The sequence below is a fragment of the Colletotrichum chrysophilum genome (assembly GCF_026319265.1).
Source record: "Colletotrichum chrysophilum strain AFK26 chromosome Unknown scaffold_14, whole genome shotgun sequence".
Lineage (NCBI taxonomy): Eukaryota > Fungi > Ascomycota > Sordariomycetes > Glomerellales > Glomerellaceae > Colletotrichum > Colletotrichum chrysophilum.
In genome coordinates this window covers 335,967-360,174 of record NW_026517301.1, presented here as the reverse complement: position 1 = coordinate 360,174, position 24,208 = coordinate 335,967, and the positions used below count along the sequence as shown (strand labels likewise).

Below are 24,208 nucleotides of genomic sequence, written 5' to 3'. Positions count from 1 at the left end.
TGGCGGAGTGAATATCGAAAGAGAGAAGCTCTACCGGGAATCGATGGAGCTTCCGCTACCAATTTTTTTAGCCTCTGCGCCATCGTTTGCCAGAGGTCGCGTTCCTTGCCAAGAGCCGCTGTGGGTGGTGGGTAGGGAGGCACGGACCAGGTGTACGTATCAAGACGACAGCTTGCCCGCACTTCCACTGAGAGATCCAATGGTGCTGGGGCTGCTGAGTGGTTACGTAGCGGGATGGGTGCTGCCAGCGGCCCAAGTCCACTATCCCGTCCATCCAAATGAGCAGGGGTGCCGCCTCTCAAACGGCCACAGTACCGGCACGGCAGCTACCCATTCCTTGAGAGGTGCATGAAACAACAACGACCCGACCTTCATCCTCACGAGGGGGGCTTCTGTGCCCTTGAACACCTACAATTCTTCGACGCACGGCAGACGTCGCTGGAATCGGCTGCTGCCCGTACGAAACTGAACAAAGCAGTCACCCAACATGTCGGAAGATCGGGAGAGGAGCAAGATCTCGCTGAGAAGCGGCAACAAGAGGAAAGGCCGCCCCCAGATTAGTGCTCCGCGTCAGATCTCGGAACCCATTCTGCAAGATGGATCTGGTCCGGTGCGGCAGCCCGGCTCGAGGCCGATGGCCGACGCTGGTCCTCCTCCGGCGCAGCCGCGACCTCGTCCCCCGCCGCAGGCTGGCGGCTCAAAGGTAAGCAAGACAGCCAAGCGCCGAGCTGTCTTCCACGGTCAGGTGGAAGCATGCGATGCGACTCGATAGCAAGATGTAGGAGCTAACTCGAGGATGTCCAGACCTCCGACTTGGTGAAGCGACGATACTCTACGAGATTTAACAACCTCCCGAATGACTTCGACGTGCATAACCCCCCGGTGCCGGCGATGCCATCCCTAGACAAGTACGAAACCCGCCAGCGAATGGCGCGACCACCCCCCAGCCGAGGGGGCGATACGGCTCCCGCTCCTATTGTCGACGTCAAGGCCCTACGTGACCCTAATCTGGCTCCCGATCAATGTATGTCTTCGTGTTCGGTGTATTCCACTCGAGGTTGCTGACTTGGTATCCTGTAGATGTCGCCAGGTTGCTCAGCGAAGCCTCCGAGGACCAAATCCGCGAGTTCGAAGACAACCTCCGAGGTCTCAAGAGTCGAGCCGGCGCAGACCTCCAACAAAATGTCATGCAAAATCGCACCCAGTTCATCAAAATCAGCAAGGAAGCCGAAAAGCTCAAGGGCGAGATGCGAGCGCTGAAGAACCTCATGACAGACCTCAAGGTTAACACAACAGCGCTGCGCCAAGCATCCAGCAACAATAATAATAGTAATAACGAGTCGTCGGGCCTCAACGGCGAGCTTTCCACGGGTTTGAGCAAGAGAGACAAACGCAGCTCTGTCGCAGACCGAAGTGCGCTTTGGAACTCACAGATGCAGGCGCTTTACAAGAACGTTGAGGGATCGCAAAAGTTTTTGCCCAACTCTTCCACTCGTCACGTCATCCAGAATGCTGGAGCTTGGATCGAGCTGGACAACGCAACCTACAAGTCTCGTCGCGCGATGCAGATTTTCCTCCTCAACGACCACCTGCTGATTGCTAGTCGCAAGAAGAGAAAGGCAGATGTGCCTCCTCGTGAGGCAACTGGCCCACTTGTGAAGCTCGTGGCCGATAGGTGTTGGCCCCTGCTAGACGTTGAAGTGGTGGACATGGCGGGTTCGAGTGATTCTTCGACCACTCGCAACAAGCTAGCAGATGCCATCATGGTCAGGGGTGTTGGTCAAGAGTCGGTCATTTACCGGACAGAGAAGCCTGAGGACACGGAGAAGAACGGTCTACTCCTGAACATCCGCAAGGCAGTGGAGAACCTGCGAAAGGAGCGACAATCAGAATTGGAGGCCAACAACAAAGCCAAGGAGACGATCAACTATTTCGCATCTCGAGACCCCGGTTTGCTCCAGAAGACGGAGCTGTTGGAGACACTCTCCGATATCAAGGACATGCTCATCGACGTGGACGGAAAGCAGCAAAACCTCCGGTGGGTTGAAAGCCAAATGGACGAGCTGGATATCGATATTGCACTGCAGAACTTTGAGCCTGCTGTAAGCCGTGTCGAGAAGCTCAAGAGCCTCGCTCGAAGCCTGAAGAACAACACGGTGGCGCAGGACTTCATCAGCTTCAAGGTTGAAGAGCGATGCTCCAAGCTGGCGGGCATGATCATTCGCGAACTGGAAACAACGCACAATGCTCCGACGAAGAACAAGCGCAACGTTACCTGGCTGGCCAGGCTAGGGTACGAGGACCGCGCTCGTGAGGCCTATCTGGTAGCCAGGCACGAGACCATCCAGAAACGAATCAGGTAAGCAGGAATATCAACGGTTTCCAAACACAATCTGACCCTTGACAGACAAACGATATTCCAAGGAGACTTGCATCAATACATTTGGGAGGTCTCGTTCGTCTACTTTTCGCTCATCCGCAATACGGTGAGCTGCTTCCACTCATGCTTCCCACCGCCTATGATGAGTGCCTGTGTCAAGTGGGCCAAGGAAGAGGTTGAGTCGTTCAACGCCATCCTCGGAAGGCAACTCAGCAGCACAGAGCGGGGCGGGGAGGCGTGGAACCAGTGCATGGAACGAGCACAGGAGCATGCCAAGATGCTCAGCGAAGTGCAGCTCGACTTCCGCAACCTGGTTGGCAAAGATTTGGTAGACCACGCGTCTGGGGTGGCTAGTCCCGTCGGGCTCGGTTTGTCCTAAGTACCTAATTTGACAATGAGCGCCCTGGTCGAAGTGACGGCAAAGCGTGCCGTTGAGCCTGGTGATGGCTGGCATTGCCTTGATTTATGGCGATTGCCTCACAGTGGAAATTGAGACGGGTGTTTGTTTATGGAGGAAGCATGTAAATGAGTGCAAGACATTGGAGTTACGGACTATGACGAAGATGCCGCAATCACTGGCATATGTCAAGGTTCCAGACCAAGCTTGGGGCTGACTCGGATCCCCTGGCTCGGGTCGCTGTGTTTACCTGCGACGGCGTTTGCGACTTTCGGGATGGATAACTTGTAAAAGTGAATTGAACCGTCAAGGATCGCAAGGTTGGCAAGTATTCGCATTACAATTTAAGCAATAATCGACCATGGGTATATACTGTGTGTGATTATCGCATGAGGCCTCTCGCGGAGGCTCAAGAAAAATAGCCGTCAAATGGCTTGAGGCTTACTTGCCTCTGCATCGGATTTAAGCGAAGAGGCAGGCAATTTCCTCATGCTGTAACCAGCAGCCGTGACAGCGCAGCGCAGCACGACACAGTATTCGTAGGTAAGGTACACCTACGCGCAACGTCCTAGGTAAGGTACATCCGATGCTGCGTACCCCCCAATAACAGATCCCAAGCCCACGCACCAGCATCCGTACCGTACCCGCTCCCGCCTGCCTTCCTCGTCTGCACCTGCACCAGCACGAGCACAAGCAGGAGCAGCACCACTTCCCAGCCCGTCTCCCACCTCGCAAAAATCCCCAGGCGCCGCCCAACCCAACATCGACGCCCTCCTCATCAAACTCCCATCAGAGAATTAGAATCCCGCTCCCGCCCCGCCCTGCGCGACAACATCCCCCGTCCCTCCTCCCCTGCGCCGAACTCCATTTTGGCCCTCCCTATCTGGCCTCAGACGAAGCTCTGACCGCCTTCGACGATTCGCCGCCGCCAGCCCCACGCTACTGGATTGAGGTGCTGTGCTAATCTGAAAGACCGCGACCTGTTGCTGAAAACAACGTCATTCTCCCCTCGACACGAACGACCACGACCCGACCGCCCTCGCTTTGCCCGCCATTCTGCTTCTCGCGACCGATCAAAACAATTTAGTGACGACTTTTGCTATACCTTAGACGACTTTCAGCATGGATACGAACATGGAGGATGTTGGGCGTGTCCCCGCCGATCTGCCCTCTACCCAGAACCTCGAGCCCACCACGATCCCGACCCTAGATGGCTGGATTGAGAGCCTCATGAACTGCAAGCAGCTCGTCGAGGCCGACGTTCAGAGGCTTTGCGAGAAGGTCAGTCACTATCCTCGCTGATGATGGACAGCCGCAATGCGCCTCTGCACCAGCTGTCGTCATAGCTGCCTGCGACTAAGCCTTTGTGCCCTCCCCTCATCTCCGAATCGCCCCTCGCGTGACCTCGCAGCGACAAATTTCTGACATTCATCAACAGGCGCGGGAAGTCTTGCAGGACGAGTCCAACGTGCAACCAGTCGTACGTCCCCCTCGCCCCCTTGGACATGGGCGATTCGAACTGACCCATCCTTCAGAAATGCCCAGTCACAGTGTGCGGTGATATCCACGGCCAATTTCACGATCTTATGGAGTTGTTCAAGATTGGCGGTCCTAACCCCGACACTAACTACCTTTTCATGGGTGCGTTGGGCCTGACAAGACGCTCGTCATGCCGCGAGCAGTTGCTTACGCTATTCGATAGGTGACTACGTCGACCGAGGCTACTACTCTGTCGAGACCGTGACTCTGCTCGTCGCCCTCAAGATCCGATACCCTCAGCGCATCACCATCCTCCGTGGCAACCACGAGTCCCGCCAGATCACCCAAGTCTACGGCTTCTACGATGAGTGCCTTCGGAAATACGGCAATGCCAACGTGTGGAAGTACTTTACCGACCTCTTCGACTACCTCCCCCTTACTGCCCTCATCGACAACCAAATCTTCTGCCTTCACGGTGGTCTGTCGCCCAGTATCGACACCCTGGACAACATCAGAGCTCTTGACAGAATTCAGGAGGTTCCCCACGAGGGTCCCATGTGCGACTTGCTTTGGTCCGACCCCGATGACCGCTGCGGCTGGGGAATCTCTCCCCGTGGCGCTGGCTACACCTTTGGCCAAGACATTTCCGAGGCCTTCAACCACAACAACGGCCTCACGCTTATTGCCCGTGCTCATCAGCTTGTTATGGAGGGTTACAACTGGTCGCAGGATAGGAACGTGGTGACTATCTTCTCGGGTAAGCTTCGCCAGATCTTGTTTTGAGGCACGGCAACTGACGCGCGCGCAGCACCCAACTACTGCTACAGATGCGGCAATCAGGCCGCGATCATGGAGATTGATGAACATCTCAAGTACACTTTGTAAGTACCAATGGTGCCAGGATTTTAGTAGGATGCAAGCTGACCACGTAAAGCCTCCAATTCGATCCTTGCCCGAGAGCCGGTGAACCGATGGTCTCGAGACGCACACCCGACTACTTCCTCTGATCACGCATCCGATACCCTTACTACTCATCACCCGGAATCATCATTATCCGGGTGCTATACGTGGAAGAGATTCGAAAGAGAGGGCGTGTGCATGCTCAACTTGCATTGGTGCTTGGGGGGAGTCTAATCTTGTAAGATTACAAACAAAAGCCAAAAGACCAATGTATTCCCAAGAGAGAGATTCTGCGTTGAGCATTAGATGGAGCGAGGGTTCTATGGGAACGAGCGCGAGCGCGGCTCCTCTCAACCGAGGAGGCTTCCCCTTGGACTCTCACTCTGTCAACGCGTTAGATACTCATAGACCGCCGGCAATAAGAAGGTGTCGATGCTAATGAAGTTTGATGTTCTATTCTTTCTGTCCGAACTCATTCTATGCTCATGAACCGTTTCCGAGGTATGTCTTGGTCATTATCGTTATGTGCAATGGGAATTACCAACGCCCGCAGGTGCCATCCAATCATTACAACTATGCGTCAACTAATAAAGGGGTATAACAAACTTCACTCTTTCTTTTTCCTTCCTCGCGACTGCTCTTCTCACTTTTTCCGATTCTTGCGGTGGTGGCTGTGCTTTCGTCCATGATGGTGGTGGTGATGGCGATGATGATGCCCGTCCCTCTTTCTCCTGCTCCGCCCCAGGGACCTCCTCTCCCACTCCCTGATCCTCTCCGCCATGATCTCTTCGCTCTCGCCGCTCCTCGTATTTGTGTACGACTGCGAGCTGCTATCGTACGAACTGCTCCCGTGAGAGTCATACGAGCTGCCGTGGGAGCTTCGGAAGTACGCGCTCAGATACGACGAGTCCCGGCAGTCGTCGATCTCACTAAGCCCGCGGATGACGCCGGAGCGCTCGCTGCGACGGGAGGTGTAGGTGGTGTACCGCGCCTCCTCGACCTCCTCGATGCTGATGCGGTTGCGCCCGTGGCGGCCGTGGCGGCGGGTGACGGTGAGGTTGCTCACGCGGTGGTACTTGTACTGGCCCTTGCGATAGTCGCCGGGCTTGCAGGCGCCGTCGGGGACGTGGAAGCGCATGTCGAAGCGCATGAGGGCGTAGGTGAAGACGACGATGAGCTCGAGGTCGTAGTTGAAGACGTAGTAGCAGGCCTTGTGGTGCCACCAGCCCGGGAAGAGGGCGGGGCGGACGGCGAAGTTGACGGCGCAGCGGTAGGCGGCGCCGATGGTGAGGAGGAAGGCGGTGGCGAGGACGAGGAGGGCTTTCGTGGAGAGGGAGCCGTAGCCGAAGGGCTCGGGGCGGCGGAGGCCCGGGTAGAGGAGGGCGCCGGCGACGATGAGGAACGGGGCGAAGGCGAGGACGGCGAGGGAGGTCGAGGAGAAGAGCTGGACGAGGTGGCACCTGTTGAGGTAGACGAGGTCGAGGGTGTAGAAGGAGACGACGGTGGCGACGACGGCGCAGAGGAGGCAGACGGCGATGTAGAAGTAGAGGAAGAGGAAGAAGTAGCCGACGAAGGGGTTCCAGCCGAGGTTGGGGTGGAGGCCGCGGAGGAGGCGGTGGGCGAAGAGGATGTTGAGGGCGAAGAGGAGGACGACGCCGGCGGCGGCGAAGATGGTGGCGGCGATGTCGAGCTTGACGTTCCAGGGCTGGGTGGCCCAGGCGATGCGGAGGGAGAGGGCGATGATGCGGGTGGTGCAGAAGCCGACGAGGACGGTGGAGGGGAAGAACTTGTGGCCGGCGGCCTTGTTGCGGATGAAGATGAAGCCGTTGAGGGCCGCGGCGGCGAGGAAGAAGATGATGAGGATGATGCAGATCGGCACGTCGACACGTACCGTTGGGATCAGGCCGAGGATCGCGACCTGCGGCTGGTACGGAGGGCCGAGGGGGTTCTAGGAAGGGTGTTGGATGTTAGTTGAGAGAGGACGGAGGAGGAAGACGCGAACACGGGTTACGGACTTGGATGATCGGGTCGAAATCCGACATGATGTCGGATTTGATGTGAGGAGGAAACCCTCCTGCAAGGAAATGGTGTGTCCTTTGAAGATGAGGCTTTCGAAGTTATAAGTGACAAAGTTGGTAAGGCTGGGCTTGGCTCTTGGCTTCAGAGACTGTGCTCACTCTGGGGAAGATGGCAGGCAGAGGAGCTGGAGCAGCCTTCCGGTTGACCTTGACTAGAGTGAAGGCAGCATTCTGGAGGTTGGCTTTTGAGCGAGGGAGCGCCGGGGGGGTTGACAAGTTATCATTCGCAAGGGTGATTGACCAGGGGTTTGTGCCGAGAGGGCAGACAGTTGGAGAGGTTCGTCTGGTGTTTTGATGTTTACTAGCGTCGGCGTAGGATGCGTTGGCTCTGGATAGACGGCACGGACTTGAGAGACGGGGGGGAACGAGAGAGAAGCACGCGAGGAAGTTTCAGCTGGAGGCGGGTGAAGAGGCGAAAGTTGGGAGTTTTGATGACTGGGCATTCTTTTTGGAATCTTGGTTCTTCGAGAACAATGAGCGATGGGCTTTGTATGGAGGTGTGCGTCTCATAGATGGAATGGCATGATAAGATACACGAGATGGCATATTTTTGCCCCTCACAAATACCTGATTGGCTTTTATTGAATTGTGTTGAGTTTCTTTACAATGGTGTGTATCTACTCATTTGAATGGAGTTACAAGCAGGTTTATGTCAGGGTTGATGGACGAAACGCATGACGACAACTCACGCCTCTGAGACGGAGGAAACTACTAGTCATGATCTTGTGCAGGCTCTGGGAGATTTCCTGCCCATAGCCTCGGATCGCTCTGAACGGGGACGCAAAGCTTCGCGCTCTGTGGTTGCGAGACACTCCCCCAAACGGCGGGAGGCAAAGGCATGGGCAGACATCCCATCGCCGGGGTTTAAGCCTCTCTGTTTCCCCAACCCTGTCTCCAGGTCTGGAAACGCACCGCCACAATGGAGCTGCGCGCTGGTAGAAACTTGTTTCCCGTCTTCGTCATCTGGGACATTCAACGGTCGAGGTCCGCTGGACGTGCGCTGCTGACGGACATGCAAAGATGTCGATGGCGGGGTTGTCCAGGTCACGGACCTCGGTGGTTGGGGCAGAAGGGGATTCCATTGTGACGAGTAGTCATTCTGTAGGGCATCCAACCATACAAAATTGGGAGAACAAGAAATCGTGAGGCGAAAGATTGATATTGCGTCGATTTCTGAGACCCAGAAGTCGTCGAAGTTCGGCCGTTGAGCCGGGAGGAAGGCGCCAGGGTAAGAGGGTCCGCTTGAAGATCCGAAGTCCGTCGCCGACGATCCGGCTGTCGATCATGAACACGGTTCTAGGTCCGGGGCCAATCATCTCTCCGGGCCTAAGGCCAGGTTCTCGGACGGTGCTCTAAGCGTGTAAGAAGACTCGTTCCTGCTCTTCCATGCTCGCTTAGGATGGCGAAACTAGAGCCACTGTTGAGCAGCAACTCAACCTCCAGCTCTTGCATGCTTAGCTCGACAGGACGCGTATCGCGCTCCATTTCCTCGTGCCCTTGCCGCTAGGTTCGGGCCCGAAGCATTTCAAATTCTGAGAAGGCGCAAGCCAGCAGATCAAGACGGCAAAAACATCTCGCATTAGGCAGGTCGATACACGGCCAATGAGCGGGCAACGATGGGCATCATTCATCGAATGCCAAAGGTATATCCAACATGACTGGCTGCGTTGAACGGAAACAAAACGGGCGAGCCTTTTGGCCGTTCTTTGAAAGTCCCTACGGCGAGGCTAATTGTTTAGCATAGCAACCCTTGCGCACCCTCTGTAGCCTATGAAGCTTCTTCTCATGTAGGTTTTTGATGCAAAGCTCATCTTGTGCATGTAAAGAAAAGATTGAAATAGGTTTCCAGGCAATTCGCGAGCAACGAGCTCGCGGCTTTGATAGATGCCGAAGAAAGCACTATTTCCTAGACCGTGGTGAACGCACCGGTCCGGACATTCCGTGTGTTATGGAACAGCGGCGACTAGCCAGTAGCGCAGAAAGTCGGTTACATGCCTGCGCAACGTGAACTGCTGGCGGTAAGTCAGGTGTAGCCTGGCTTTCGATTTCAACATTGTACCCAGCATCAATAGTGCGATGGTCCTCGTTCTAGACTTCTGTTCGAGATTCAGGCCCCGATCGAAGGCTTTCAAACGTGGCGATCGAGAGAGAGAAATATTGTACAGGGAACTCTGCTGGAGCTGACGGTTAGCCAGAAGCGCCGCCACCAGCAGGCGCAACCGACACCACGATCTGGATGTGGTGCGAATTTCTTTCGATCGACGTTGCCACTAGGCTTGACACGAAGGCCTCTTGTCGCCATGGCCAATCTTCCACCCTCATGTCAAGCCTGGAGTTTCCGGTTTTGCCCTTGCAAGCACTTAGTCTGACGTGCTATCCTCGCTAAGGGCTGTTGGATATCAGCTTAGCAATATCCAACGACAGTGCAAAGGAGATGAAACTTCTCGCTATCAAACCTTTATTTTGGTTGTCCAGCAGCAAGTCTTGAAGTTACCGTTGAAGATGGCGACAAAGGAGTAACGTTGAAAAGGAGAGCCAATCAGGCGCAGGCATGAGGACCGCACCCAGCCGAGGGCAACTACCCCCGGAAACAAACTGGAGGCTGAATCATGCGCGTTTTCAATTCGCATAAAGTTACGAGCCCGTAATTTTTCGCCCACATTCTGTATACGCAACCTCTTGATGGAACGTACTGCACTACCGAGCCGCTGCATGAATGGCAATTCAACGGCGACGCCGCCTCCATCTCTTCCCGCCGCTGTTTCTGAAAAGGCCGCTCCACTCACAACTACCGAAGACCTCCGGCCGTTTTTCAACCCCGTTCTCTTGGTGGATATCTGTTTCTCGTGACTGAGTGTAGTGGGGCCGAGTAGCGAGTACATTTGGGATACAAGCAGCGGCTCCGGCGGCCGTTGAGCGTGGTAGTGGGGTGGGCAACGGTCTCAAGTGAGAAGTTCTTTGTTATCGTCTTTGTTTAGATAGTGCGACTCCATGGTGAAGTAGAAGAAGGCGAACTTGCTCAAGCCAGTGGAGGCTTGCCACGTTGTTGTTGTTGAAGAATAAGAAAGCAATTGCTTGAAATCACTCGGATTGAAAACTTGCGGGTGGTGGCGGACGAGTCTTGATGGCAGCCAGCCGCTCAACGGCGGCATGCACGCTCAGATGCTTCAGCCCTCCACAACTCGAGCAGCATGCCACCAGTGTCTCAAGACCACAAAGGAGGTCGAAGCTGTAGCACCTTTGATGCGATGCTGTCGCTCAACGTCGCCAACGGGAGGCGAATTCGGTGCCTTTATTTGGCCTCGGATTTTCGTTAGAAACACATCTAATGACGGCTGGATCGAAGTTGAGATCTTAAGCTCCGAGAGGCTGACGTGAGATACACTTGTCCACGAAGTCAATTTGCGAATAGCTGATTGGACTGGAAACCAGATGGAAGCCGGAAGGATCGAAGGTTCAATCACCACTGCAGTCGTTCCCTGTCGTGGTAAGGCAAACTTCAATGCGTTCTATTTGTGTCCACCGCTCTCGCACCTAAGCCCTGGTTAGAGTTGAATCCCACTGGCTGGGCAGGCAGAGCTTTCTCCTGGCCGTGTTGTGTCCGGCCGCGACCGGTCTCTTTGCCGAAGGCAGCGGCATCCGGCTCGAATGATGAGCGGCACAACTGCAGCACTTGAGACCGATTACCCACGCAGCTCACGAAGGACTCGGCGGTGCTCCCTTGACAGACGGGTCTTGTGAGATATGATGGGCCACAAAATGACGCGAGCTGTCATTGGGCGGGTCATCCAAACGGCGTGTTCATCCATGATAGATAATCCGGCGCAACGGGCATATCTTGGTCATATCTTGTCCGTGCCATGCAGGGCGGAAGAGCGCTGGGGCCTCTCTTCATCTCGCAAACACCGTCGTCGTCTTCTGGGCCAGTCGCCAGTGCAGGCGAGCCTGGCAGAGGTGCCAGGAGCGGACTTTTTGGGGTCAGAGAGCTCACTTCCCCACTCTCCTGTCATCCCTGTTGCAATCATGAAGCGATGCTGGGTCTCGCCAATCACAGCTCGTTGCCGTCAAGCTGAGACAACCTAGAAGGAGTTTTAATTTCGCCAATTGCTTCCGTTTGCCAAGTGTGCAGTTGGCCCCTCAAGTCAATCGGCAGTTTAAGAATGTTTCTTTGCTGGATCTCAAGGGTTTCTGACAACTTGACTGCTTGCCTCTGGGGTCGATGACGATGCTGCACACGCTGAAAGCTGTCTCGTGTCACTCCATCTGCGTCTGCGTCTGCGCTGCTGCAACTGCAGTGCAACTTTAGTACCTGCGCAAGTTCATAGCGAGGCGCTCGTCACACATCCACACCGTCGCAGACGCAGACGCAGACGCAGACGCAGAGGCTGCTGCTGCATGTGCCGTGTTGTCTCCCTTGCGGATGCGATTCCCTGTTTGCCGGCGTTGGACCGGCTTCGCGGGCGACAATCACCGGCCCGTGAGCGAGCCGCCGGTATGGCTTTGCTCGACCGCAATGTGAACCGTGGACGAAGTGGCTCTGCATGTTGCAATCCTGCGAGACAAGCCAAAGAAACAGACGAACAGCAGGCTGCTGCTCGTGGTCCTGGAATGGGTGCTTGCCGTCGCGATTCGTTCGGACTCCACGCAGGCGCAGGCGCGTGTGTTCAGGCTAGATGTTGCAACGCGAGACGAACAAATGTGAGACATGTGGTACTGTCGATGAGGGCGAAGGGAACAGCTCCTTAAGACATTGATCTCGGTTGACGCTGGCTCCAGTAAGCGTCGAAAAAGCATCAACAGAGCGTCTACCGGGTGCTCATCCGCTGTACGGATAGTACTGTAGTCGGTAGATACACAGACGGCTGCCGATTGATTCATCCTGAATGCTGACTTGTGGCATTGGGGCCGGTTTTGTCCATTATTGCACTGACATTGCGAACAGGCATGCTCCCTCCTCGAAAGAACGCCACGGGTGTTGGCTCGCACTAGACCTAAGCATCGCTGAAATTGTGTCTGTTATGTCGTTCACCATTGGCCTCTGTCTTGTGCGTTGTGACGCAGGAAATGGGACGTCAATAAGCCGGGAGAGACAAGAAGCCGTATGTTTGCAGATGAAAATAGCATCCGAGATGAGCGAGATGAAAGCGAGAACTCAGAAAGACGGGCTGCAACTTGGTAAAGACGGCAAGTGGAAAAGACGAGTTTTCCTCGACGCGCTACGGCGCTCGGGATCCAGACGCTCGGGACGGGCTCAGGAGTAAATGCCCGGGCATTCGATCCATCGTCAAGCATTGAAGCATTGAATGACAGCCCTACGACGGTGAAGGAGCCGTGGGACTGGTTCATGCAGTCAAAGGAGGTCGTGGGTGCGGATATGGCTAGGGGAAACAATCTCCACGGCTCAATGCAGAGGAGCCAGAGAGGAGAGCTCCTGCGGTCGAAGCAGCCAAACCGTAAACAACAACAGCTCCAAACGACGACACGACAAGCGAAAGCGGTGCGAGAGAGAGTTTTGGCTGTCGAGGGGGAACCACTGGGGAGTGAGGGAGGGGGACCCTGGACCCCTGCCATCTCCCCTGCTCCACCAATTTTGAATGGTCCAGGCGCGTTGCCTGTTTCTGACAATTCCGGTGGCCGTTGCTCCTCGTGTGAACCGGGGTAGCCAGTACGCCGTCAGGTACAGCGGTACGTACCATCAACTTTCTCTAGTTTCTGGGCGACCGTCCACGCAGACGTGGGGCGGACTGAGGTGGCTTCACTGGCTTCCCACATGGCGCAGCCAGTCAGAGCGGTCGCAGGTGACAGGGAAGGCAGGCTCCAAGTCCCCAACTTCCCAAGGCCAACCCTCCGTCCCATTGAGAGAAAAGTCGCGCGGGTGTGGGTGTGGCTCCTGCTCTTGCAGTTCCAACCTGGGACTGGACTGCTCCAGTCCCGTCCACGAGGGACACTGGACGGAAGGAAGACCTTCCTTTCCAGACGCGACCTGGAGGTGAGGTGGGCAGGCTGCAGCAGGCGCTTCCTTCCTTCTGTTGATGGCGCTCTGCTTGCTAGCTGCTGCATCAGATCGCACTCGCAATCCAATTGCACCTTGCTCTTTCCAACCTTTCCTTTTCCCTATCGAGCTAGAAGAGGGCAGGCCCCAAGCAGCCGCACCCCCCTTCGCGCCTACCTACCTTGCCTTGCCTTAGAGACAAGACCAAAAAAAAAAAAAAAACACCTCTCTCCCGCCAGCGTCCCATCCTGAAGGCGTCGTGGTATCGGTGCACCTGAGAAAAGAAAGAAGCCCACACCACACACCCTCTTCCTCTCAGTTGCACCTTCCCGTCGCGCGCCGTCGCCAGTCAGACCCGGCCGGGTCAAGGTCCAGGTCCAGGTCGAGGTCCAGGTTCAGGGTAGTCCCATCCATGTACCCTCAACTGCAGTGATAGGCTGTGCCCATGTCTCTCTGTCCCATGTCCACGTCCCCTTGCCTTGTCCTCCCACGTTGGCCGCCGCCTCCAATTTTCCCTATTTTCCTAAGCACCTCCCGCGCCGTACCTGCCTCTGCTCTGCTCTCTTGTCCCCTTCCCTTTCCCTCCTTCGCGCGTGTGTGCTGTGTGTTGCGTGTGCTGCGTCGTCTGCGTCTCTATCCGTAGCCGTTGTCGCCGCTGCTCGCCCCCCCAAAACAACATCGTCGCCTTTTTCGCTTCTTCACTCGTCTCGAACGAGCCCGACCGTGACATCGACACGTCGGCTTGCCTTACCTCGGAGCTTAACTGCATCCCGCCCCTAATAGTAGACCTACCTAAACAGCTTGTTATTTTTTCCCTATTTTCCGTTCACTCACCCTCGTTCAGTCTATTTACCACCTACCTTACCTGCCTCAACCTGTTGGTGCGGTTCCCCGAGTACCTGCCTACCTACCGTATCTACTTGCCCAAAAAACAACAAAAACTCCACCACCCCCTCAATCACCCAACCTCCTTCCTCACGAACGAACGAATTGGGAACCGACAGCGACGACTTTTTCTTCGGCCTCGAATCAGTCCCTCAACCACGACCCGGACCCTCACCTTCCTCGGCCTCCGCTCGTCCCACCCGTCAATTGATGCTCGCCGTCCACCTCCGCTGTAGCCCCCGTCTTCTCCTCGACAACAGCTCGCGAATACGATCCGCCATTCTCATCGCTCCAATTCACAGCTCGAGAGCTTTTTTGGTTACGACTATCACTCGCCAAGCATCTCTCAGCGACAAGCAATCTTTACTTTAATTGCCGATCATTCGCGACAACCTCAAACTGCATGGACCGCAACCATTAGGACCCAGGAAGACAGTCATGAAATAGGCGCAGTTCCAACCTATCACTGTTTTCCAGCCACCTCGCTCGGTGGCCAGCAACGACGCGACCATGACTTCATCAAAGCACGGAAAGGAAGTCCACACGAGTCGACGAGGACGAGCCATGGGCCCCGTAGCAAAGGCGCTTATGTCGGTACTGTCCACCGCGACATTAGTCTCGGCGCAGTCCAGTAGTTGTGTCTCGTTGGAGGGTTCAACACAATGCTCCGCCTTCCAATCAGCCTCCGTTTCGACAACAGGCTTCGTACAGGGAATTTTGTACGTCAACTCCAAAGGATACCCGTATGATTTGTGCTCATTGGTTCTGGCAGCCCTTTCCTTCAATATGTTTCCAGCAGAGAAACATTCGACAGCCAGTTGCAGTCGTATGTCCAGACATCATACGTCCGGGAAAAGTAGGTTCATGTCGGTGAATGCGACACGGCTGGGCAACGATTGGCTTACACTATGACAGATACCAGACATTACTTGGTTGCAGCAATGTTAATCTCACCAACTCAACCGAGCTGTATGCCCGCTTCACGACAACAGTCATCTGCAACGCCATCGTTCAAAACTCAATAGATGCCTGCAACCTCACTGCAGCCAACTCTAGACCGGTTTGCGCCGACACATGCGTGCGTCATTTGAATCTGGCAGAAAAGACAATTGCTCACGATCCTACAGGCTGAATACGCGCAAAGCGAAGCACTCCTCACCTCCGATAGCAGTCTCTGCAGCAACCCGGGCAGCAACCTGGTCAGCCAGATTCGTGCGGACTTCACCAACTGCGCTCTCCCCGCCGGCTCGTTGTCGTCGTCTAATTGTATTCAAGGCATCGCTAATGAGAAGGAGAACTGTGGTTACGGCAACAGCACCGTCGGGCTTTGCTCGTATTGCGCATCTGGCGGTATTAACTCGACCGACACGTGCTGCTACAACTCGAATGTCGATGAGCGCTGCAAGGGCGTCGTCCTCCCGTCCATCTTTCCCACCATGACTTTTACTCCCCCGACGGCAACGGCATCACCAACCTCCACGAGTACTCCTGCAGCAGGAGGCGGTTTGTCGGGCGGCGCCATTGCCGGCATTGTTATTGGTAGCGTAGCTGGTGCGCTTTTGCTCGCTGGACTCATCTACGCCTGTATTCTGCTTGCTAGGAGACGCAGACGGGGAAGCCAGAAGGGAAGCATCTTTAATCAGCCGGCACCATCTAGGCAAGGGCCGTCGACCGTTAAGATCCCGCCGACGCAGACCACGACTGGATACGAAGTCCTCCCCGGAGGTCGCATCGCACGCATGTCAGCCTTGGAGAGTGCTTCGGATCCTGCACCACCTGTTAGCCGTGGCAACGCCCCCATGGCAGCAGCCGCTGCCGGCGGAGCTGCCTACATGGCTGGCAGAAGGAGAGGCGACGATCCGTCTTCCTCTGAGTTCGGGGATAGTCCTGAGTCAGAGGTTAGAGCTGGTGTCTTGCGACCCCCTCCTACTAACATCAGGAGAACGGGATCGTTGTCGAGCAGCTCGGTCCTCACTGGTATGAACGACCCTCAATCACCGACCAGTGCTGGCATGTCGTCACCACAAGGCATGGCTAGCCAGCAGTCAGAGCAGCTGCCATTCTTCAAGGATTACTATTCACAAGACGACATCCACCCAGGCGATAGAGTCGCCACGCTATGGGCTTACTCACCTCGTGCTCCAGATGAGTTCACTCTTGAGCGTGGCGACATGCTCAAGGTCGTTGGTATCTGGGACGACGGCTGGGCTACCGGAATCTTACTGGATGAACACGCCAACGAATGGGAAGCCCGAAGACAGGCACAACGCGACAGTGGTGTATCAAACACATCGGGTCGTCGTGACTCATCACCACCAGTCAGCGGTGAGATCAAGGCGTTCCCCCTTGTTTGCGTGTGCCTGCCGGAGCACTGGAGGAAGACCATCGAAGGCGATGTGTCGACTGAAGGCTCCAGCGCCCATCAAGGACATTCCGCCTTTTCCTGAGATGTGAATATACACAACTTTTGTATACATCCACGCGACGGCTGTAATTTCGGCATTGGCTACGGCGTTCGGACTCTCTTCCAGCATTGACTTCGACGTATTTCAGCACAATACCCGAGGCCCAGACATCGGAGAAAACCTCGAGGCGAATCTTACAGGCGCAGCTCTTAATGAATCGTACATTACGATATCACGAGTAGCAGCCACCTCGATCCCTCGGTGCCTCTTTTCGCAACATAGACACGAGAAAACTGCATTTTCGTAACGACACGCCTAATGTCTTCAGTCCTAGACGAGCGACTTATTTCTCTTCGACGCGGATCCGCCTCAGACGATCACGGCAGCACGGAAGCTTGGCGACACTACGCCAACACCGAATGCGAGGAGTTCTGACGAGATGAAGATACGCGATCCTAATCACTTACGACGACCACGCACGCCCTCCCCTTTCGCTTCGACCAAGTTTTCAAGTATACCCAGGGGAGCCGACGAAGAATGGGGTTTGTTGAGACAGGGGTCGGGGAGGGCCTCTGCGATCTAATGGTGACCTCTTTGGGCAAGTGCAGATGGAACGGGTGGTGGAACAGATCTTAGCGACCACAAACATGTTTTCGCCGCCCGCCTTTGAGGCGCGAAACCTATCCTGCGACACTTAGCATCACAACATCACTAAGGCTTAATCCTGTGTCCTACCAGATGGCCAGCCCATTTACTTAGCTCAAATATCAAAGAGGATTCTCTAAGCTATCTTGTTTCCCGCTGCGGGGTTGTTGAAGAGCATGCAGATCTTCGTCTGCAAAGTCTGTGCCGCCGATACTACCCTGAGTGGTTTCATCCGCATCGAGGGGCTGAAACCGATGAAGTCACGCGCGCATGGGCAGCTTCTTTCAGCTCTTAGTCCGTCGTGATAGTGCTCGAACCAGGTGATATAAAAGTGTCGGATCACTATTGACCATGTTTGATACAGCAGCCTGCCAGCGGTGAAGCGAGCTCCGGGATGAGTTTGGATGTGAGACTTGAGAGACTCAGATCTCGACGTTCTCGACATGGGCATCGTGGGCAATGCGGTATTCTTCGGACGAACCACTACCACCATCCAGATTGGGCAACACCAACAAACCTGCCATGAATCGTATCGCGCTTAGAGTTGTACAGATTGACCGACCCCAGCACAGGGGGGGCTGAATGGATTCAAAGATGTCAGATAGCTACGTAAGCGAGGGAGCTGTGTTTCGTGATCTTGCTGCAGCCTCGCGGAAGGGTTACGCTTATTCTGGGGAACGGCCAATATCACGGCCGGAGTAATCTTCCTGATGTTGAAGTATTGTGCGCGGAGCTGAGGTAGATTTCGTGGTTTCGTTGCCGTTTGCGCGGCTGGGCTGGTTGGTTGGGGATGGATGGATTTAGGATCAAACGCCGAGACCACGGTACGGCGGCCTCCCAGTGATGTCGGGGGCCCTGTTTTGTCGTGCTGCTGTCTCCGCTCTGCGTGTTGTGTGTGTTTTTGGTTTTCTCCGCGAGGTGGGCAGCACTTTGCGTGGGGGTTGTTCTTTTGAACATTGGCGGGCAGATCTGACATGTGCCATCTATATTGCTTGACGGGCGGGGGTCACAGGTTTACTTGGGCTGTGGTGATCGTGCTTTGGATGCGGCCCAATTATATGTGCGGTGGGTGTTGGTTTGGTGAGTACCTGAGGCGTGTGGTGGTTTTGTGTGAGTGCGATGCGATCGATGTGACGGTAGCATACGGTAAGGTAGGGTGGTGTGTGTGACTATTTGTTGACTACGTTTTGTCAGGTGAAATGAAGGTTGCTTAGGTATGAGCCCACGTATCCTTCGTGTGCAGGCGAGTTGCTTGACAAATTGGTCCGTTTTCGTATTACATACGGGATCAGAACAATAAATGTGCACAGTGTTCCTAGAATAACGTCTCATGATGGCATCTTCGACCTTGCTATCGATATGATGAACCTGGCCTGCGTCTGGATTTTATTCGAGGCTTTTTGACGTCACTTTGCTCACGAATATCAAAGTATTCAAATCAAGTCCGTTTTTCTTACTCCCTTAGTCTCTCTGGATCTGAGCTTGTTAGCGAGGTTGACATTAGATCGAGACGGGTTGGTTGCTTTCCAATCAAATTGTCCCTGCGCAAATTACACGTGGCCGCAGGAAAGAATTGATATAGGATCGGAATCAATGCAGAAGCTCTGCAGATTGAAAATCTGTAAGATGAAAACGAGCTCCGCGTGATATGCTTCTCGTTCAACGTCACGCTCGTGACTGCAACTTGTAGAACCACCTACCACACACAGAGACTGATGGAGCTCGGCCGAATCGGGGAAGGGCCAGCAGCGCACGGACCAGAACCTCAACTGCCCCCGCGGTCCTCCCCCTGTCGGAGGTTTAGACAGCGGGACACCGACGTCCCCACTGATTGTTTAACTGGACGGCGTGCATCCCACCGCGTGGTACCTTACCTTACCTTGCTGAACCTTGGATGGTGACCTAATCGCACCCGTGATTGCTTCGCAGCTACGAAGCAACTTCACCGCGCAACCTTCGACTGCAGTTCCGACCGAGACCTGAACGAAACCAACGAACCAACCCCGGGAGTCTAATGCCAACACGCATTACCCATCTGGCTGTTCCAACATGACAAGCTCCCGCAGCGACGAACAAGCAGTCGAATAGGTATCGTAGCTCTGGAGCTACTGCTGACCCGAGATGGGTCAAGGCTTCTCTCTCGCAACGCCCTCCGCGGGCTCGGCCGGCATCGACATTCCCGAGCTCTCCGATCTCGTGTATGAGAAGAGCATCGGCAATGCGCGCTTCATGAAGAGCATCCGCGCCAGGCACCATGATGGGGTCGCCCTGGTCAAGGTCTTGGTGAAACCATACACCCCGATGCCTCTGGAGAAGTACAAGCGCGATATTGAGAGTGAGTGACCGATCGCCGTTCGCTCGACGTTAAGCTTCATGGCTGACCTGATACAGAGCAGCGCACTGCTCTGGCCGATGTGCCCAACGCCTTGGGCTTCCAACGCATCGTCGAAACCGAGACGAACGGTTACCTCGTCCGACAGTTCCTTTACAACTCCCTATACGATCGAATGAGCACCCGACCGTTTCTGGAAGACATCGAGAAGAAATGGCTGGCCTTCCAGCTGCTTTGCGCCTTGCGCGACTGCCACGCACGAGACATCTACCATGGCGATATCAAGACCGAGAACACGCTGGTGACGTCGTGGAACTGGCTCTACTTGTCCGACTTCTCCTCCCCCTTCAAACCTATCATGCTTCCGGATGATAATCCCGGGGATTTCTCATACTACTTTGATACCTCTGGAAGGCGAACGTGCTACGTCGCCCCGGAACGATTCGTCCCGGCCGACGAGGTTGACAGCAAGGACGCAAAGCTCACGTGGGCCATGGATGTCTTCAGCGCCGGCTGCGTCATTGCAGAAATGTTTCTTGAGTCGCCGATCTTCACGCTCAGCCAGCTGTATAAGTATCGCAAGGGCGAGTACGATCCGGTCATCTCCCAGATCAGTCGCATTCCAGACAAGGACTTGCGCGACATGATCTCGCACATGATTCAACTAGATCCGGAGCGGCGATACTCGGCAGAGCAGTACTTGGATTTCTGGAAGAAGAAGGTGTTCCCCGAGTACTTTTACAACTTTCTCCATCAATACATGGAGCTCATCACAGACCCGTCCTCTGGAAACAACCCCATCTCTGGTGCGACAAGGAATTTGGGCGAGGCCGACGACCGCATCGACCGTGTCTTCCTCGACTTTGATAAGATCTCCTACTTCCTTGGCTACCAGAACGAAAAGCGCTCAACGCAGATTGAGCCCTTAGCCGGGAAACTTGGACTGGGCCATTTCCCGATACGCCTCAACATACCCAACCACGAAAATTACATCACGGGGGCATCAGATCCTCCAGAAGACGACGGGACGCTCATATTCTTGACGCTGATCGTATCATCTCTCCGAAACACGGCGAGGGCGGCGTCAAAGATCAGAGCCTGCGATGTTTTGCTTGCCTTTTCCGAGAGAATTACGGACGAAGCAAAGCTGGATCGAGTACTGCCATACCTCATGACGCTTCTTAATGATAAGTCCGATCTTGTGGTCATCGCGGGTCTCCGCTCCGTCACCCAGCTTCTGCAACTCGTGCGGGTCGTCTCTCCTGTCAACTCACACATTTTCGTCGAGTACATCCTGCCTAGGTTGCAGGGCGCCATCGTCGCAAATGCAAACATACCAAGCCCGTTAGTGAGAGCCACCTATGCATCATGTTTGGGGAGTCTTGCAAACACTGCCGCACGATTCCTGGAGTTGGCAGCGACATTGAAGGCGGATGGCACCCTGACTGTCGCCGACCCCGAGCTTGAACCTGGAATCGAGGCTGAGGCTGCCTTTGATGGCCTCTTCGACGATGCGCAGAGGGAGCTCTATGAGATGTTCGAGCTACACACAAAAGCCCTGGTTGAGGACCCAGATGTGTCTGTTCGCAGAGCATTTTTGACCTCAGTGCCCAATCTGTGCCTGTTTTTCGGCCCAGCGGAGGCAAATGATATTCTTCTCACACATCTCAACACCTACCTGAACGACCGCGACTGGATGCTGAAGTGCGCCTTCTTCGAGACTATAGTCAGCATCGCTAGTCTGGTGGGCAGCGTCAGTCTGGAGGAGTTCATGCTACCTCTCATGGTCCAGGCTCTGACTGATCCAGAAGAATTCGTCGTCCAGGCGGCTCTCCATTCTCTAGCACAATTGGCGAGGCTGGGCCTGCTTTCAAAGACGAAGATGTGGGAGCTTATTGATGTGGTCGTACGCTTTACGATGCACCCGAACGTCTGGATCCGAGAATCCGCCACAGAGTTTCTATCTGAAGCCACGCGCTTTCTGTCTCGGGCAGATGTCAGGTGTATCGTCTTTCCCATGGTAAAGCAATACCTCAAAACGGGAATGGTGCCCGAGTTTGCCGAGCTCGCACTCCTGGACGCTCTGAAGCGTCCCATGTCGAGAGCTGTATTCGACCAGGCCTTGATGTGGGCGCTCAAAACGGACAAGGGCGTTTTCTGGAAATTATCGCAGCAGATTCGATCGTTCTCTTATGGGTCCCTCCCGAAGACCATCACTGGTCGAGCGTCTAAGGACACGCTGAGCAAGGTTTCGAGAAATGATGAGGACGAGCAGTGGCTTGACCGACTGCGAAACCTCGGGCTCGGACCAGATGATGAGTTCAAGCTCCTTGCGTTACGGGAGTTCATCTACCGCGTTAGCAAGATGAAATCAAGAGACGGCGTCGATCGAGACCCAGCCAAGTTGAACGAGGTAATCTCCCTCAAGAGCCTCGGCCTCACACCGCAGACAGTCTTTTTCGACGAGGAGCCGCTGCAGCAGTCTACATTCCAACCCGATGTAGATCAAAAGGGCCCTTACACAATTGCCGACGCTCTATTGGACGCTTCTATGACTATCGACGATTCCACAGGCAAACGGAAGTTTGCAGCCCTCAATAGTCTGCGTACGCGCGTGGTGGAAGACCAAGGCTCTTCATCACGGGACGTATCGCGCGTCAGATCAATTGACCCATCGAGACGCTCGTCAACCGGCCAAGGCAAGCTCACAGTAGGAAGCCCGACGGATGACAGCGCTTCGGTTCACGATCAGCCTTACGCAATCCGGAGGGCAATCCGACATCAGTCCAGCGCCTTGAGCTTATTGGATCGCAAAGACGGCAACAAAAGCATACCTGAGACTGGCATGTCTGGCACCAACGCTTTCGGGGAAGTGGAGGGACCTTTTGCCCAAGCGCCACTTGTCCGGCCCGACATGCAGGATCGCCGGACCAGTACTACTAGCGTCGTAACGAAGTTGAGGCCGAATCACTCGTATGAGGGATCTGACCCTAGCATTCTCAAGATGCTAGATTCGATGTACCAAGACAACTACCCCCACGACATCGCCGAATTTGGGCCTATGGTCACTCCCATTACTCGTCGCAAGCCAAACCGGTCTGTTGGCCAGTCTGGTGATGACCCCTGGCGACCAACTGGCCGCATGGTTGCTACTTTTGCAGAGCACACCGGTGCGATCAACCGCATCGTGGCGTCTCCAGACCATGTATTCTTCGTTACCGGTGGCGATGATGGTAATGTCAAGGTCTGGGATAGTGCCCGGCTTGAGAAGAACATCACGCACCGGTCCAGACAAACACATAAGCACGCGGAAGGAGCTAGAGTTCTTGCGTTGTGCTTCATCGAGAACACGCATTGCTTCATCAGCTGTGCAAGCGACGGCAGTGTACACATTGTCAAGGTCGAGACTGTATCGGCCAGCGGAGTACTGCGGTACGGGAAATTACGTCTTCTCCGAGAGTATCAGCTTCCCAAGGATGAACACGCCGTATGGTGTGAGCACTTTAAGATCGACAGTACCTCAGTTCTGCTGCTGGCGACAAACCGGTCGCGCATACTAGGCATTGACCTTCGAACGATGACTTTGCTGTACACGCTAGAGAACCCCGTTCATCATGGGACTCCTACGTGCTTCTGCGTGGATCGCAAGAGAAACTGGCTGTGCGTAGGAACTACACATGGCGTTCTCGACCTTTGGGACTTGAGATTCCGCATGAGGCTCAAGGGCTGGGGTGTACCCGGCAAGAGTTCGATCTACCGGTTGTGTATACATCCTAGCAAGGGACGAGGTAAATGGGTCTGTGTCGCTGGCGGGACGGGTCAGGGTGAAGTTACAGTTTGGGATCTTGAACGCACAATTTGCAGAGAGATCTATCGGGTCGGTGGCAACAAGGAAGGGCCAAAGGGATACGAGCCATGGGAAGTGGACGAAGACAAGCCTGAGGGCATGCTGGGCCGGTTTGCGACCAATATCGAGACGAGCGGAAGTGGAAACGCGGACCGCGGTGTTCGTGCCATGATCGCAGGCACAGGCGCCACCGACGACTCGCGAGATGTGCGACATGCCTTCATCGTCACCGGCGGATCAGACAAGAAGCTCAGGTTCTGGGATCTTTCCCGCATTGAAAGCTCTGCGGTGTACAGCGGGTTGCAAGTTGACGACCCAAGGCCTACGTTTGCGGCCTCTCACCCGACAACATCCATGACTCTGAACACGGAAAGGATTCCGAGGCAGAATGCGACAGCATCCAACGCGGCGGGCGGAACGAAGGGGAAGGCCACCGGCGGACGACCAACGCGCTCTACAGTTATATCTCTTCAACATCAGCAGCTGCTGCGATCTCACTTGGATTCGATTATGGATGTGGCGCTGCTGGAGTTGCCTTACAGCATGACCCTGTCAGTGGACAGGTCTGGGGTGATTTTTGTTTTTTCGTGATGGTACACGCGAGGGCGTTAACTTGGAATCATTGGCATAGATACCTTAAAATACATAATGAATATGAGATAGAATGTTTTCTTCACATCTTTGGTACCTTCAGAGGACAGGAAAGCATGTTATTACAGGCACTGTGCGACAACGGCTGTTTGGCGGGGTCTTACTGTGTACGTACTCCGGATGAACACTGTATGCCCAGGCGGGGATGAGAGCTCTTATCAGACGGCCGGCCAAATTTTGTGGATAGCCGCCTCGTCGACCGCCAACTTTTCAGCCT

General features: G+C 54.9%; 5 protein-coding genes across 5 annotated transcripts; 4 read left to right on the top strand and 1 right to left on the bottom strand.

The window, feature by feature from the left end:
- Positions 1-487: 487 nt before the first annotated feature.
- Positions 488-2,759, top strand: EXO84 (exocyst complex component exo84; the record flags this gene model as incomplete). The annotated part of the gene is made up of 4 exons (XM_053175695.1): positions 488-703; positions 805-1,024; positions 1,081-2,359; positions 2,408-2,759. 4 exons carry the CDS (start codon positions 488-490, stop codon positions 2,757-2,759), a joined length of 2,067 nt encoding a protein of 688 aa, XP_053040404.1.
- A 1,152-nt stretch (positions 2,760-3,911) lies between these two features.
- PPH1 (Serine/threonine-protein phosphatase PP2A catalytic subunit) lies at positions 3,912-5,263 on the top strand (the record flags this gene model as incomplete). Its single annotated transcript, XM_053175694.1, has 6 exons — positions 3,912-4,058; positions 4,216-4,257; positions 4,313-4,418; positions 4,480-5,013; positions 5,065-5,137; positions 5,191-5,263. The coding sequence occupies 6 exons, from the start codon at positions 3,912-3,914 to the stop codon at positions 5,261-5,263; spliced, it is 975 nt and encodes a 324-aa protein (XP_053040403.1).
- Positions 5,264-5,799: 536 nt separating this feature from the next.
- COL26b_002785 (uncharacterized protein) lies at positions 5,800-7,198 on the bottom strand (the record flags this gene model as incomplete). The annotated part of the gene is made up of 2 exons (XM_053175693.1): positions 5,800-7,104; positions 7,172-7,198. The coding sequence occupies 2 exons, from the start codon at positions 7,196-7,198 to the stop codon at positions 5,800-5,802; spliced, it is 1,332 nt and encodes a 443-aa protein (XP_053040402.1).
- A 7,423-nt stretch (positions 7,199-14,621) lies between these two features.
- Positions 14,622-16,558, top strand: COL26b_002784 (uncharacterized protein; the record flags this gene model as incomplete). The annotated part of the gene is made up of 3 exons (XM_053175692.1): positions 14,622-14,701; positions 15,051-15,171; positions 15,239-16,558. 3 exons carry the CDS (start codon positions 14,622-14,624, stop codon positions 16,556-16,558), a joined length of 1,521 nt encoding a protein of 506 aa, XP_053040401.1.
- Positions 16,559-19,282: 2,724 nt separating this feature from the next.
- Positions 19,283-23,931, top strand: COL26b_002783 (uncharacterized protein; the record flags this gene model as incomplete). The annotated part of the gene is made up of 2 exons (XM_053175691.1): positions 19,283-19,496; positions 19,553-23,931. The coding sequence occupies 2 exons, from the start codon at positions 19,283-19,285 to the stop codon at positions 23,929-23,931; spliced, it is 4,593 nt and encodes a 1,530-aa protein (XP_053040400.1).
- Between the last annotated feature and the right edge of the window lie 277 nt (positions 23,932-24,208).